Raw genomic sequence first — 14,936 nt, 5'->3', positions numbered from 1 at the left:
CAGCATATACTACATATTATTTTTATACTATTGTTTCGTGGAAAATCATAAGATAGACCAAAGAGGTATTGTGGAGGATTCTTGCATATGTATATAACAAAATACTTAAAAGAATAAAATCTCTTACTTTTTAATCCCAAATCTTAGAATGAAATTAACTTTTAAGGAAAATGTGACAAGTTTGTCTCATGCTTTAAAACAGTGGTTCTCAAACTTCAACATGCCACAGAATCACCTGAGGAGTTTGTTAACATATATTACTGGTTCCCACTCCCCAAATTATTGATTTAGTTGGTCTGAGAGCACAAGAGTTCACATTTCCAAGTCATATTGAAGCTGGTACAGGGACTACTCTTCAACCACTGGTTTATAAGATCTTTCAATCCACTGGGATTATTACATAAAAACACAAGTTTGTATGTTTTCTTTCAAATCCTGTTTTTGTTGCTTCTGTAGATTCACATCTGTGAAGGTTGGTTTAGGAGAGAGACAGAATAAGAGGAGGAAATGCCACATTTCATGAAGAACCATGGGGCACTTCCTGATACAAAGAAATAGGACTCCAATTGTTGAGTAACTCGGCTCCTTCCATTAGAGAGCAATAATAGTGTTACTCTAAAGTCCACCAACTTAGAATTTTTCCTTTAAGCTATCTTGAGTATAATTTGGTGTTAAAAACAATGTATTTTATTTTACTTTTTCTTGTGAGGGGCACTTACAGGGAATTTAACCCAGGGGCATTTTACCACTGAGCTACATCCCCAGTCCTTTTTTTTTTTTTTTTTTTTTTTTTGAACAGGGTCTTGCTGAATGGCTAAAGCAGACCTCAAACTTGCAATCTTCTCATCTCAGCTCTCCAAATCGCTTTAATTACAAACATATGCCTACACCCTACGTGAAAAATGTATTTGTAAAATCTTGTCTTTTAATGTAGAAATTATTCCAGATTACTAATAAATTTTATTTACCCTCAGTTTCCCTCTCTAGTGAAACTTGACTTGTTCTCAAAAAAGTTATTAGAGAAATATTATTTAAAGACAAAATACTTTACTGTAGTCTTCTCAAAAGGAGAGGGTGGTATATATGTGTTTACTTTCTTAAAGATTTTCAGTAATACTATGATTGTCTTCACTGTATTCTTTCCTCAGTTTCTTATAGAGAGAAGATAATCAAGAACTGGAGAATGAACTTTTCTATCAGCAATATATTTCTCCATAATTCAAAAGTAAATTAATAATGATTATTTTGGGTTAAAGAAGATGCCTAATTTTTTTGTTCCTAAACTTGTTTATTGCCAGATAAATTGGGTACCATTCAATGTTCTGAACAATGGCCAATATTCTTTTTCTTTTTTATGTCTGTTTTTAGTACACTCAGAAGAAGCCTTGTTTTTACTGGCAACCTGTTATTACCGCTCAGGAAAGGCATACAAAGCATATAGACTCTTGAAAGGACACAGTTGTACTACACCACAGTGTAAATACCTGCTTGCAAAATGTTGTGTTGATCTCAGCAAGTAAGTTTTAAAATCTTTTCTAATTTTGTTCTTTTTATACTATATAATTTTGGATAAAATTCTTCTGACAAACTGTGATTAATCCTCTTTTCTCCTTTTTTAGTAGTAGAAAGCTGTTCAGTAACATTTTAAATGTTTACATTGTTGCTTATCACATTGTTTTTGTTATAGAGAGATTTCATTGTTATGGTGATATCAGAATTTAACTTTTGGAGAAGTATAAGTTATAATTATTTTTTATCAATTTCAAAAATTATCACAAATATTATTTCCTTTCCTTTGTTTTCAGTGTTAGGCCACTTTGAATAAGGATAATGTATCTTGATGGTTGTGTAGTTTTCTTTCAAAATCTTTTTTTTTTTTTTTTTTTTGGTGGGGGAACTACTACTGTATACCCTTTTGAAGCAAGGGCACTTACTTTTCCTTATTTACAGTTTATTTAAGTCAGTTGTTCCTATTCCAAATCTGGTGGCAGCTCGAGAAATAGATAAACCATCAAGTTCTCTTTCCTGTGCTGTAGAAGGTGGGATGATAATAAAAGTGGCTAAGCAGATATTTGTAAAAGCATGTATGTACATTTTATTCATTGAAGGATGTAAATAAGTCTCATAAAGTCACCATATATTTATAAATTATAACTATACCATATTATTTGTCCAGTGACTGATGACTTGTTAATTAGGGATAGCTAAAGTAGCTATAAAATTTCTGGAACATTTGTTATTAGATTATTTTAAATTCCAAAAATTTTAATGCTTAAGTCTTAAAAACTGACTTTCTTAATTTGCCAATTAGTCTCTTAAACCAATTTCTAAATTGATGTTCTTTTTTTTTTTTTTTTTTTTTTTTTTAAGTTGTAGTTGGACACAATGCCTTTATTTTATTTATTGTTATGTGGTGCTGAGGATCGAACCCAGCGCCTAGCACATGCTAGGCTCGCGCTCTACCACTGAGCCACAACCCCAGCCCCCTAAATTAATGTTCTTATCCTATTTATAAATGTTTATATTGTGTGTGTGTGTGTGTGTGTGTGTTTTAGTCTTACTAGGAGAAAACAAAAAAGTCCCATTAATAGTGAAAGGATGTATTCAGGATATGCTGTTAACCTACTTGAGAGTTTTCCACATGGTAATTTTAATTAATTATTTTTAATTAAAAACTTTAAAACTCTGGCCTGGCAAAAATTTTTTTTTTAATCAAGAAAACATAATTGACAAAAAGAGATGAAGTGCTACTCAGATTTCTTTCATAAAACTTAAAATGATTAAAGCTATGAGTATTAGTCTTATTTAATTTGCTTGTACATTCCTATTTCAAGGAATTATAAAACTAAGGATGACCGTACTTGTTAGTAAAGAACCATTCATATTTCCCTCCAGTAAAATGATCATCTTCTATTTCTTCTGACACGTGTAATGATTATATTGCTTAGACTAGATGTCTACATAGAAACCAAATTTAGGTCTGGGGATAAAGCTCAGTTGGTAGAGTGCTTGCCTTGCATGCAGAAGGTTCTGGGTTCAGTCCCCAGCATCACAAAGAAAAAAGAAAGAAAGAAATTAAATTTAATGAGTTAAAAAATGTCAGAAGAAACTGAAATTGTAAAGACAATAATTTTCTTCTTCCCAAATAATTTGAAGTACATGTTTACTGCTATTCTAAAAGTACCATAAACTTTTTTTTTTTAAAGAGAGAGAGAATTTTAATATTTATTTTTTAGTTCTAGGCAGACACAACATTTTTGTATGTGGTACTGAGGATCGAACCCAGGCCACACGCAAGCCAGGCAAGCGCGCTACCGCTTGAGCCATATCCCCAGCCCCCATAAACTTTTACTTTATCTGTCTCCATATTTAAGACATATATTGGTAATGATGGTGTCTTCATGAAGTGCTTTTTATATTTGATGTTTTTAAATCTATAAATTTATATTTTGAAGGCTTGCGGAGGGAGAACAGATCTTATCTGGTGGAGTGTTTAATAAGCAGAGAAGCCATGATGATATTGTTACTGAGTTTGGTGATTCAGCTTGCTTTACTCTTTCATTGTTGGGACATGTATATTGGTGAGTAAGAATGATTCAAACTACCAGAAATGTTCCCTGTATGAGAATGCTTTGTAGTTTAAAGCACCTGTGTTGAGGGGATGGGGCTGTGGCTCAGTGGTAGTACACTTTCCTGACATATGTGAGGCACTGGGTTCGATTTTAGAACTGCATATAAATAAATAAAGGTCTATCAACAACTAAAAATATTTTTTAAAAAAAGCTGTTGATCTATGTTGTCAAATATAACTTGGCTGAATAGTACAAAATCTTCCGATTCCTTGACCTTGTTAAACCAGTTAAATAGTAAAATTGTGGATCGAATTTTTTAGCTTTAATGGCAATTAACTACAGCAGTACTGCTTAACAATTGAATAAATACAATGTTATTTTTTTTCCTCTGATATTAAATATCACTGCTATTCCTTAAAGGCTTGAATGCAAATTTCAGTAATAAAGAATGACAGTTATCATCTGGCATATCATAACAATTTTTTAAAAATATTTTTAGTTGTTGATGGACATAATACCTTTATTTATTTATCTTTATGTTGTGTGAGGATCAAACCCAGTGCCTCACTGGTGCTAGGTGAATGCTCTGCCTCTGAGCCACAACCCAGCCCCATATCATAACAGTTTTGAAGTACATCAAAAGAAGTCTCTTACAATGGCAGTTGAAATAATAGTGATTATAGAAATAGTTCTTTAAATCTACTTATTTTTTAAAATATTTATTTATTTTTTTTTAGTTGTAGTTGGACACAATGCCTTTATTTTATTTATTTATTTTTATGTGGTGCTGAGGATCAAACCCAGGGCCTTGCATGTGTTAGGCGAGTGCTGTACTGCTCAGCCCCAGCCCCTAAATCTATTTAAAGTTTCAAGAAAAGTCAGTATGAAATCAAAGTTACTACAATAATAATATTATTCAATAATATTATTGAACAATAATAATATTGTTCTTACTCATTTTCATTCTGAAATACTTCTGAAGTAGTGGGTTGAGTTACAATTAGAATAGTAGAAATTGCTCACAACTGCCCAAGGGAGCACTTTGTATATCTAAATGTCATCTGTTGTATGAGAAGTAACAGAGGACTGCTTATTTAAAGAACCAGAATAGCATCTGTTTTAAGATAAATCAAGACAAATGAATTTTTTTTTTAATATTTACTTTTTAGTTGTACTTGGACACCACACCTTTATTTATTTTTATTTGATGCTGAGGATCGAACCCAGGGTCTTGCACGTGCGAGGCAAGCGCTCTACCGCGAGGCACAACCCCAGCCCCAAGACAAATATTGTATTAAGAAAAATAAACTTGCCCAGCCAAGTGTTGCACACCTATAATCCCAGGGGCTCAGGAGGCTGAGGCAGGAGGATCACAAGTTCAAAACCAGCCTTAGCAATTTAGCGAGGCCCTAACCAACTCAGTGAGACCCTGTTTCTAAATAAAATACAAAATAGAGCTGGGTGTGTGCCCCTGAGTTCAATCCCCAAGTACCCCAAAAAAGAGGAAAATAAAAAAACTTGAAAATGACTTTTTGTATAGAATTTAAGTTAGAGACAGGGTCTCACTGAGTTGCTTAGGGCCTTGCTAAGTTCCTGAGTCTGGCTTTGAACTCTCAATCTTCCTTTGAACTCTCAGCCTCCTGGGCCACTGGGATTACAGGAATATGCCTCTGTGCCCTGCACTCAACTGGCATTACCTTCCTTCTTGTTGTTCATTCAAGATACTTGGAGATCTATCCCACATTATAGCTAGACACAGTACTTGACATTGAAAATATAAATGTAAGTAATAGCCCCCACCCTCAAAGGTTTATAATAGAATACAAGGAAAGAAACAGTTAACAAAGTTTGTAAATTTTTATTATTATAATAAAAGTACTGTGAATTCTCATTTTTCCACGTGTACAGATTACAGGATCACATTGGTTATACATCCATTTGTAAACATACAGCAATTCACACCCTATTTGAATCAAAGTATGATATGTCAAGATCATTGTATTGTCTTGAGCAACTAATAAAAAAAAGATGATTTTGTTAAATAAAAAATGATTTCTTTTTGTAAAACAAAAAAATAAATAAAGTACTGTGATAAAATTTGAGCAATATTTTGTTTGTATAATAAAATAGTAATCAGTTCTGCTTGGTTAAGCAGAAGAGTAAGATGTCAACTAGGAAAAACTTGATAGAAAAAGAAAAAATATAACATTTCTATATAACTATAGAACTTTTAAAGGAAAATAGATGTTTGCAGACTATAAATTATTTGAGGGGAGTGATATATACCTGGGAATGCAGGATTTGTGAAAGAAGTCAAAATTTTAATATTCTTAAAAGCACCATATTCAGCCAGGCATAGTGATACATGCCTATAATTCCCACACCTTAGGAAACTGAGGCAAGAGGATCACAAGTTCAAGGCCAGCCTTGGCAATTTAGCCAAATCCTGTCTCAAAAATACAAGGTCTGGGGATATAGCTCAGTAGTAGAGCACTCTTAGGTTTAGTCCCCAGTACTGCCAAAAACAAAAACAAACAAAACAAAAAATCATTGGCCATTATTAAAGGCAAGTAAAACCATCATGAAATTCTACAATATACCTATTAGAATGGCTAAAAAAAAAACTTCTGACAATAACAATTTCAGCTAAGGATGCAGAACAACAGGATTCCTCATACATTGCGACGGGGATACTTATATATCATAGCAGCTTATTTGTAAAAGTCCCAAATTGGAAAATAATTCAGTGGGTAAATAGGTAAATAAATATTTCATATAGTGGACTACTACTGCTTAGCAATATAGAGGAATGAACTATTGTTGTATACAATAACTTGGATACCAAGGGCATTGTGGCAAGTGAAAAAAGTCAGTTCCAAAAGTTTACATACTGCGAAATTCTATTTATGTAGTGATTTAACAAAATAATAGTGATGGAGAACATGAGTGATTCTGAGAGAAAATGTAACTAAAAGAACAGCTGAAGGAGTTTCTTTGGGAAATTGGAGCAGTTCTATATCTTGATTGTGGTGGTGGTTACACAGATCTGTAAATGTGATAAAACTATATACCTACAAATGAGCACACACAAAAGCAGTTGAATCCAAATGAGGACACTGTTATATTAATGTCAATTTCTTGGTTTTGATAATTGTACTGTGATTTTATTAGATATTATTAGGGGGAATTATATATAAGAGACACAGGCACTCTATCACTTTTGTGACATTCTTATAAATCTAAAATTATCCCAAAATAAATAAAAGAGAACATTTAAATTTTAAAATTTGGGGGCTGGGGTTGTGGCTCAGTGGCAGAGCGCTTGCCTCACACATGTAAGTACTACTATTATTTTTAAATAAAATTATTAATAAAGTTTTGAGGGTGCAGTTGAACTCCAGTCCTGAGAAAAGTTTGGTGTGTGTGAAAGCAGTTCCTAATTGTGAAGATGGAAGCTTTTTCCCCCTTCTGAGGAATATGATTATGTTATTTTTATTCATCATAAAGATGGTAAAGAATCCAAAGTGGAACAATCCTGCCTCAAAACTGAATTTTCATTTTAGTTGTGATATGCCTGTCTTATGACTAAAATTGCATCCTATAATCTAGATACATGCATACTACATCAATTGCAAGGGAAAACACAGGAAAAAATAAATAGGCAAACTGTGATTGAATGGAAACATGGAGTGTTAAGAATCTGGGGCTGGGGAATGTGGCTCAAGCAGTAGAGTGCTCGCCTGACATGTGTGCGGCCTGGGTTGGATCCTCAGCACCACATACAAACAAAAGATGTTGTGTCTGCCGAAAACTAAAAAAAATAAAAAAAAGAAGACTATTGACATGTAAGAAGCAATACAGATCATAACAGTAAAAATAAAGAAGGAACTTTAAGCCAGAGGTAAAATAAAAGTACGTGAATTAAGGCCAGGTTTCTGTTTGACCGTGAAGGTCAGGAAAGAATGAGTCAGAATTGTCTGTAAGTAGATTTTTTGAGTGTGAACTTGTGATAATAGTGTTGCTCTTGGTGCACACACCATGCCCAGCTCAAACCTCTTATCTTTATCATATCATTTGCCCTATTTTCTACTCACTTGAAAAATTAGAAGTGAGGCAGGCTAATATCTAAGGAGAGAACAGATTTCAGGAGAAAAGATGAATTTGATTTTGAACACATGAAGCTTTAAGTAAAGAACTAAACTTAGATGAAACTGTCCAGCTGGCAGAGGAAAGGTAAGTTTGATGTCAATAAGTAGATTTAGGAATTATTTATCAAAGAGATTCTCACCAGAGAAGGGTTTATGAAGAAGGGGACTAGAGGAAATGTCTTTATTTCAGAATTACAAGAAGAAAATAGTAGAAGAAATAGTCATAGAATAGTTTGTTAGAGGCTTAATATAGTCCTGAAACATTGAGATTTCACTGTATTTTCCTTTTCTAGCCTTATATTAAAAATTCCTGCCAGGTGCAGTGGCTCATGCCTATAATCTCAACAATTCAGGAGGCTGAGGCAGGAGGATCAGAAGTTCAAGGCCAGCCTCAGCAAATTAGTAGGCTCTAAGTAACTTAGCAAGATCCTGTCTCAAAATAAAAAAGGAGGGCTGGAGATGTAGCTTGGTAATAAAGCAACCCTGGGTTCAATCCCCGTTACTCCCCCCACCAAAAAAAAAAAAATAAATCCCAAGTATTGATTTACTACTTCTAACTCTGTTACTTTTAGAAAATAGTCTTTTTATACATTTTCTTTATTTCCTATTTTTAGGTTACTTCTCTGTCCCTGTTAGATGATTAAATCAATCTGTGACAATTATTTTTCTTGTAAGAAATTTCACCTGAACAGTCTTAGGCATGGACTTTGACAAAATTTATTTACATTTTTCAAAAGTCTACATTCATTTTGATTCCTTCTTTGTGTGTGTGTGTGTGTTTTTAATGTGCCCTAGCATGAAACAGCTCTGGCTGCCACTATAGAGATCTAGCTAGGATGAACAAAGGACTGTCTTCTGTTCTACTTCTGACTGCTATGAGAGTAATCCCGCCATGAGATGTCTCTTTGCCCATTGCCAGAGTGTTGCCCACATGTTTATTAGTTTAAGTGGGACAAATAGCTGAGCATGGTGGCGTACACCTGTAATCACAGTAACACCAGTTGAAGGTGAGGCAGGAAGATTGAATTCAAAGACAGCCTGAGCAAAAGCGAGACACTAAGCAACTCAGTGAGACCCTGTCTCTAAATAAAATACAAAATAGGATTGATGATATGGCTCAGTGGTTGAGTGCCCCTGAGTTCAGTCTCTGGCACACACATTCTCCCCCCCCAAAAAAACAAACAAAGTTAGACAAATAGGGCAGGGCACAGTGGCATGTGCCTGAATCCCAGAGACTTAAGAGGCTCAGGCAATCACAAGTTCGAGGCCAACCACAGCAACTTAGTGAGACCCTGTCTCAAAATTTAAAAAAGGGCTGGGGATGTAGCTCAGTGGTAAAGTACCCCTGAGTTCAATTCCCTAGGACACCACCCCCCAGATTCATTATTATTATTTTTTCCTGTGCTGGGGATCAAATCACACATGCTAGGCAAGCACTCTGCTGATAACATCTCTGCTGTTAACATCTTCTCCCTTTCTTTCTCTTTCTGCCTGTCTCCCCCTCTCCCCCTCCTTCCTTCCCTCCCTCCCTCCTTCCTTTCTTCCCTCCCCCCCTCAAAAAAGATGTAACTAAATTGCCTAGGTTGTCCTCAAACTTTTTTTTTTTTTTAATTTGGCCTCAAACTTTCAATCCTGCTTTTGCTGCCCACATAGGTGGGAATTCTGGCATTTGTAACTATATCCACTTGAAACTTCTTAGGTTTATCATATTATTTGCCCTGTTTTGTTTTTGTTTTTGTTTTTTCTTTTGGTACTGGGGATTGAACTCAAGCACGAGAGTGAGCCACATCCCCAGCCATATTTTGTCAGGGTCTCACTGAGTTGCTTAGCACCTCACCGCTCCTGAGGCTAGCTTTGAACACCTGTCTTGGCTTCCCAACCCACTGGAATTATAGGTATGCACCACCGCATCCATTTTGCCCTTTTTTCTACTTTTTTTTTTTCCCCCTGTGGTGCTGGGGATTGAACCTACTGCCTTGTGCATGTGAGGCAATCACTTTACCAACTATACCCCCAGCCCCCTGTTTTCTCCTTTTTTAAAGTAGAAATTTAGAAGGCAGGCAAACTAATGCCTGTTTTCCCAAGGAAGTCTTCTCTATAGTTCCCTAAGATTATACTGATAATTGGCATATTAAAACAGATTATGTATTTTATCTGATAGTTTCACTTGAAGAGGAGGTTCCTTTGATGTTGGTTGCATTGCCATCTGGTTCTTTGTAAAACCTTACAATTTTAGAAGACTTGCTATATATATATTTTTTCATGTGGTATTAAAACATTTAAACCTCAGACCAGGTAAATAGTATTTTTACTTCAAAGTGTCAGTGAATCTCAATACCCACCAACCCCTTCTGCCCTCTTAATAGAAATCTTGGGAGTCAGCAATGCCATTCTCATAATCCCAGATTGTTACAAGTTATTTATTACCAGGGATATTGTGAAGATTCCAAATGTAAACCTTTAGGAAAGAATTATGAATTTTCCTTTTCATTAAGGGCGACTGCTTTTTGTTAAAAATCAAATAATTTTAAATATGTTTAAAATATGTAACTCACATTTAGAATTACCATTGGGATGTTATATGGTAGTATTCAAGAAGGCAGTAAGAGTTTATTTTAATATTTCAGTTCATGTTGTATTTGTTTCACCTGACTTTTAACTTGAACTTTTCCAAATAATAGAGTTAAAATGGGAAGAAGGAGAAGTTGATAATTGAGGGAAACATCAAGAGGAGTGCTGTCAGAATTTATATAAGATTTATATGATTTTCTAAACCAAAAATTATCTTCATAAATGTTGGGGCTTTATAGCTTTTTTATTCTTTTGTTTCCACAGCAAGACAGATCGGCTTGCCAAAGGATCAGAATGTTACCAAAAGAGCCTTAGTTTAAATCCTTTCCTCTGGTCTCCCTTTGAATCATTATGTGAAATAGGTAGGTTGGTGGAGGCCATGGGGATGGAAGGGGGTTTGCATGTTTTCTTTTTCTTTTTTTTTTTTTTTTTCCTCCCTTAATTTTTGGAGATTCATACAAATCATCTATCTACAATAAAAATATTTTGCGAACTAAGGACTGTTAAAATTGAGAATTAGAATCATATGATTCAGAAATAATGTTACCTTCCATTATGCTACCTCAAAAATTAAATCCACTAGTCTTTTCTATTTAGCCAATTCACCTTAAATATATTCAGTCCTTTAGAATAAGTTGTATTGTGTGTATATCACTAGCCAAATTGCTTTCTGGATAAGAAATTAATACAGTCCTGGAACAAAAACTATTAATTGAATGACACCTGGACAATATAGAGTGTCTCAGTATATATGCTCTAAGCTATGTATAGGATCATTTTAAAACAGGTGTCTGTATCCCCAGAAATACTTCAGTCTTTACTGTAATATCACCTGCATTTCACCTCTGTAAAGTCACCTTCTACCTTGAGAAAAAAGCCATCTAGTTGTTTTCTGCTGTAAAACAAACATCCAAATCTACATTTTTCTGTGGTTTATTATATTTAAAAACTAGTGTCCTTTCAATTTAGTATATTTACTACATTTACATCTTTGTCTTATGGGTTAACTTTTATGATAAGTTAATGGATGGGCTTTTGGAAGGCCAATCTGATTAACAGAAATGGACAGAAGAATTTTTTTAAACTCTAGATAAGGACTTATTTCCACTTAGTTATAAAACTCGAAAGAAAATTATTCCTCAGAGGCAAATATCTTTATTTTTTGTTTGTTTTGTTTTTCTTTTTTTTTTTTTTTTTTTTTTTTTTTTTTTTTGGTCTTTGCAGGTGAAAAGCCAGATCCTGACCAAACATTTAAGTTAACATCTATACAGAACTTTAGCAACTGTCTGCCCAATTCTTGTACAACACTAGTATCTAATCATAGTTTATCTCATAGACAGCCTGAGACAGTTCTTACGGAAACACCCCAGGACACAATTGTAAGTGTATTTACTCTACCATTCAAAAGATTGTGAAAACTGAGAAAATTATCTGAGCTAAACAATGTGTCATAAATGACATAATAGAAATTTTCTGTTTCAGGAATTAAACAGATTGAACTTAGAATCTTCCAATTCAAAGTACTCCTTGAATACAGATTCCTCAGTGTCTTATATTGATTCAGCTGTAATTTCACCAGATACTGTACCTCTTGGAACAGGAACTTCCATATTATCTAAACAGGTTCAAAATAAACCAAAAACTGGTCGAAGTTTATTAGGAGGACCAGCTGCTCTTAGCCCATTAACCCCAAGGTAAGTCAAACAAAAAGTTAGTTCAAAATGTATTGTAATATTTTGTGATCTTACAATGGTTCATATGATTAATAATATAAATTAACATGAACAGCAATTTCCTAAATTACTGTGGATAACAGTGGATGTGATTAAAATTTTGTATATTTGTTTTATTTTGTTTGTGGTGCTGGGGATCATACCCGGGCCTTGCACATGCTATACAAATGTTTTACCACTGAGTTATATGCCTAACCCCTGTCTTAATTATCTTTAGTGTATGCATTGAAAAATACTACCTTTATGGCTGTACATCAGTAGATGGCAGTGAACCCCTTGAAATGTTGTTATGCCTATGATATAATCATAGCAACACCAGTTTGGGGGTTTTTGTTTTTTGGTTTTTTTTGTTGTTGTTATTGTTTTTTGAGGTTTTTTTTTTGTGGGGGGGGGGGTTATCAGGGATTGAACTCAGGGCCACCAGACCACTGAGCCACATCCCCTGCCCTATTTTATATTTTGTGTAGAGACGGGGACAGGGTCTCACTGAGTTGCTTAGGGCTTTGCTAAGTGGCTGAGGCTGACTTTGAACTTGCATTCCTCTTGCCTCAGCCTCCCAAGCCACTGAAATTACAGGCGTGCACTACTGTGCCTAGCTAACATCAGTGGGCTTTTTTAGTACATTTTTCTAAAATATGGAGGAAGTATTTATCAATCAGTGAAATGTTTTGTCAAAATTATGAGAAGTATATGTATGTATAAATATAGGAACCCATCCAAAAGGGGTACATATCTAAAAGTGTCAAAAAATTATATGCTATGAATGGGGCCTTGGGCCCAGGGAACTACTAAAATAACTTGACTGTGAGATGACAGTGCCCTTAGACACCATTGTATAATTATACTGATAATTATTAGATAAATATCCAGACTGTCTAGAGACATTGTCTCCATAATTGTATCTAAAACCCAGAATCTAAGAATTTTGTTTGTGGTGCTAGGGATCATACCCAGGACCTTGCACATGCTATACAAGTGGTCTACCACTGAGTTATATGCCTAACCTCTGGAGAAATTTTTAAAACTCTTAAATATGTCTTAATTATCTAGTGTATGCTTATCAGCTTTTATAAAGCCACTCTTCTTTATTTTTTATAAACCTCCTGAGATCCGTAGTTGTATCTCAATTTAGTTCTTTTTTTATTTTTTATTATTTTTTAGTGTTAGGAATGGTGGGTGGTGTAGTTTTCATTCACAGCTTATTTTTAATCTGCCCCTCAGGTCCTCACTGCCCCCAAGACTGATTTGCCATTCTCTTCCTTTTAGACCTTCTAATTTAAGTATACTGCTGCTTTATATATGCCTTGATGACTTTTTGACACCTTGATTTCAACCTCTTCTCAGTTTTGGGATTTTGCCATTAGAAACCCCAAGTCCTGGAGATGGATCCTATTTACAAAACTACACTAATACACCTTCTGTAATTGATGTGCCATCCACCGGAGCCCCTACAAAAAAGGTATTTTACATGTAAAATGCAATTTTGTATTGATTTTTTAAAAATTCTTTAAAATTCCAATCTGTAAAGATAAATTCAGAGAGAATTTAACTTTTTCTGTAATTGTTTTTGCCTTAGAGTTGTTGATCAAAATATAAAAGAATATGATTGTCCTAGCTTCATGATTATCTTAGATACATAACTGGTGACTTTTTCAACCAACTAACATTATAACTCGTTAGTTCATCAGCATATAGCTAGTAAATATATTCATTTTTGCTTTTAATTCCTTTTTAAAAACAAAATTAAGATTGTTTCTATATTTTGAATATAAATTACAAATTATGTCTGCCATAGTTTTTACTTGTTCCCACTGCTTGGTGTTGTTGTTGTTATGGTAATGGTTTGTTGGGGTTTTTGTTGGGGGGGGGGGGTGTTGGTTTTTTGTTTTGTTTTTTCAGTGTTGGGAATCAAAGCCAGGGCTTTGCACATGCTAGCCTAGTGCTCTACCACTGAGCTGCACCCCAGCCCATGTTTTTTAAATAGCACTAATAAATGACATGAAAAAAAATTTGCTCAGGTAAGCAAGATATTTCTGATAATACGATTTTTATGGTGGATTTTCATAAATATTTAGTAAAAGTAAAAATATTTGATAGTATAATTATTATAAGCACTGAAAAAAGTTTTTTGAGGCTCTTTATATAATGTTCTTTTATATAGATGTGCTGCAGTAGAACAAAGTACCATTTGTGTGAAACATTTCTGTGGTGTAGGATATCTTCTGTGAGAATTAAATCATGTATTTTAAATGCCTACTGCCATGCTTAATAGATGTTTAAGAAATGGAAACTAATTAAGTCATACTAATATATGAATAACAGATGTAGCCTCTTACCTTCTAGAAATGTTTCTTTTTTTGTTATTTTTTGTTGTTTTACTCCTGAACAATGCAAATCTGCTAAAAGTTTTGTTTGTTTGTTTTTTTCCTCCCTTCTCTCTCCTGCAAAAGCTGTATCTATAGTTCCTTAGTGGAAATAGAAACTTCAAAACTATCAAAAAAAAAGAAGGAACTGTAAAGTAATTTACATATGAACTATTGAATTATTTCAAACCTGATTATTTTTAAGTTGATAACTATGGGTGTGTTGTTATGGGAGCAAACTATGTGTGTGGAATTAGTTTATTACAGTTGTGAAGAAAACATGGTAGAATGGTTGTGTGCCAGGTAAAGTAGACCAAAACCAGAAGAGCCATAGCAGCTCAAAGACAAGTTAGGCAGCAGATGAGTGCCTAAGCAATAAAATATACACACTGTCTCATCCTTTTCTGCCTCCCTTCTCTTCTTGCCTCTTACACAACATTTCCAGAAGAGTTACATGTATCGACTAAAAAAATAATCAGGCCAAATAGTGAATGCAGTATATAATTCTTTGATAAATAAGAAAGGACCAGAATTGACTGTAAGTTTGTC

General features: G+C 34.2%; 1 protein-coding gene across 7 annotated transcripts in view; it reads left to right on the top strand.

The window, feature by feature from the left end:
- The window catches only part of CDC27 (cell division cycle 27), a 59,849-nt gene that overhangs the window by 18,196 nt on the left and 26,717 nt on the right, over positions 1-14,936 (top strand). For all 7 annotated transcript variants that reach the window (XM_081272514.1, XM_081272511.1, XM_081272513.1 and 4 more), the window contains exons 3-8: positions 1,369-1,516; positions 3,456-3,581; positions 10,556-10,653; positions 11,516-11,670; positions 11,774-11,985; positions 13,369-13,483. In XM_081272514.1, coding sequence (XP_081128640.1) covers positions 1,369-1,516; positions 3,456-3,581; positions 10,556-10,653; positions 11,516-11,670; positions 11,774-11,985; positions 13,369-13,483 — 854 coding nt within the window. The remainder of the gene's footprint in view (positions 1-1,368; positions 1,517-3,455; positions 3,582-10,555; positions 10,654-11,515; positions 11,671-11,773; positions 11,986-13,368; positions 13,484-14,936) is intronic.

Source organism: Spermophilus citellus, assembly GCF_964194105.1.
Source record: "Spermophilus citellus genome assembly, chromosome: 17".
NCBI lineage: Eukaryota > Metazoa > Chordata > Mammalia > Rodentia > Sciuridae > Spermophilus > Spermophilus citellus.
The sequence above is the reverse complement of the archived record's forward strand: the minus strand, read 5'-3'. Positions and strand labels throughout refer to the sequence as shown.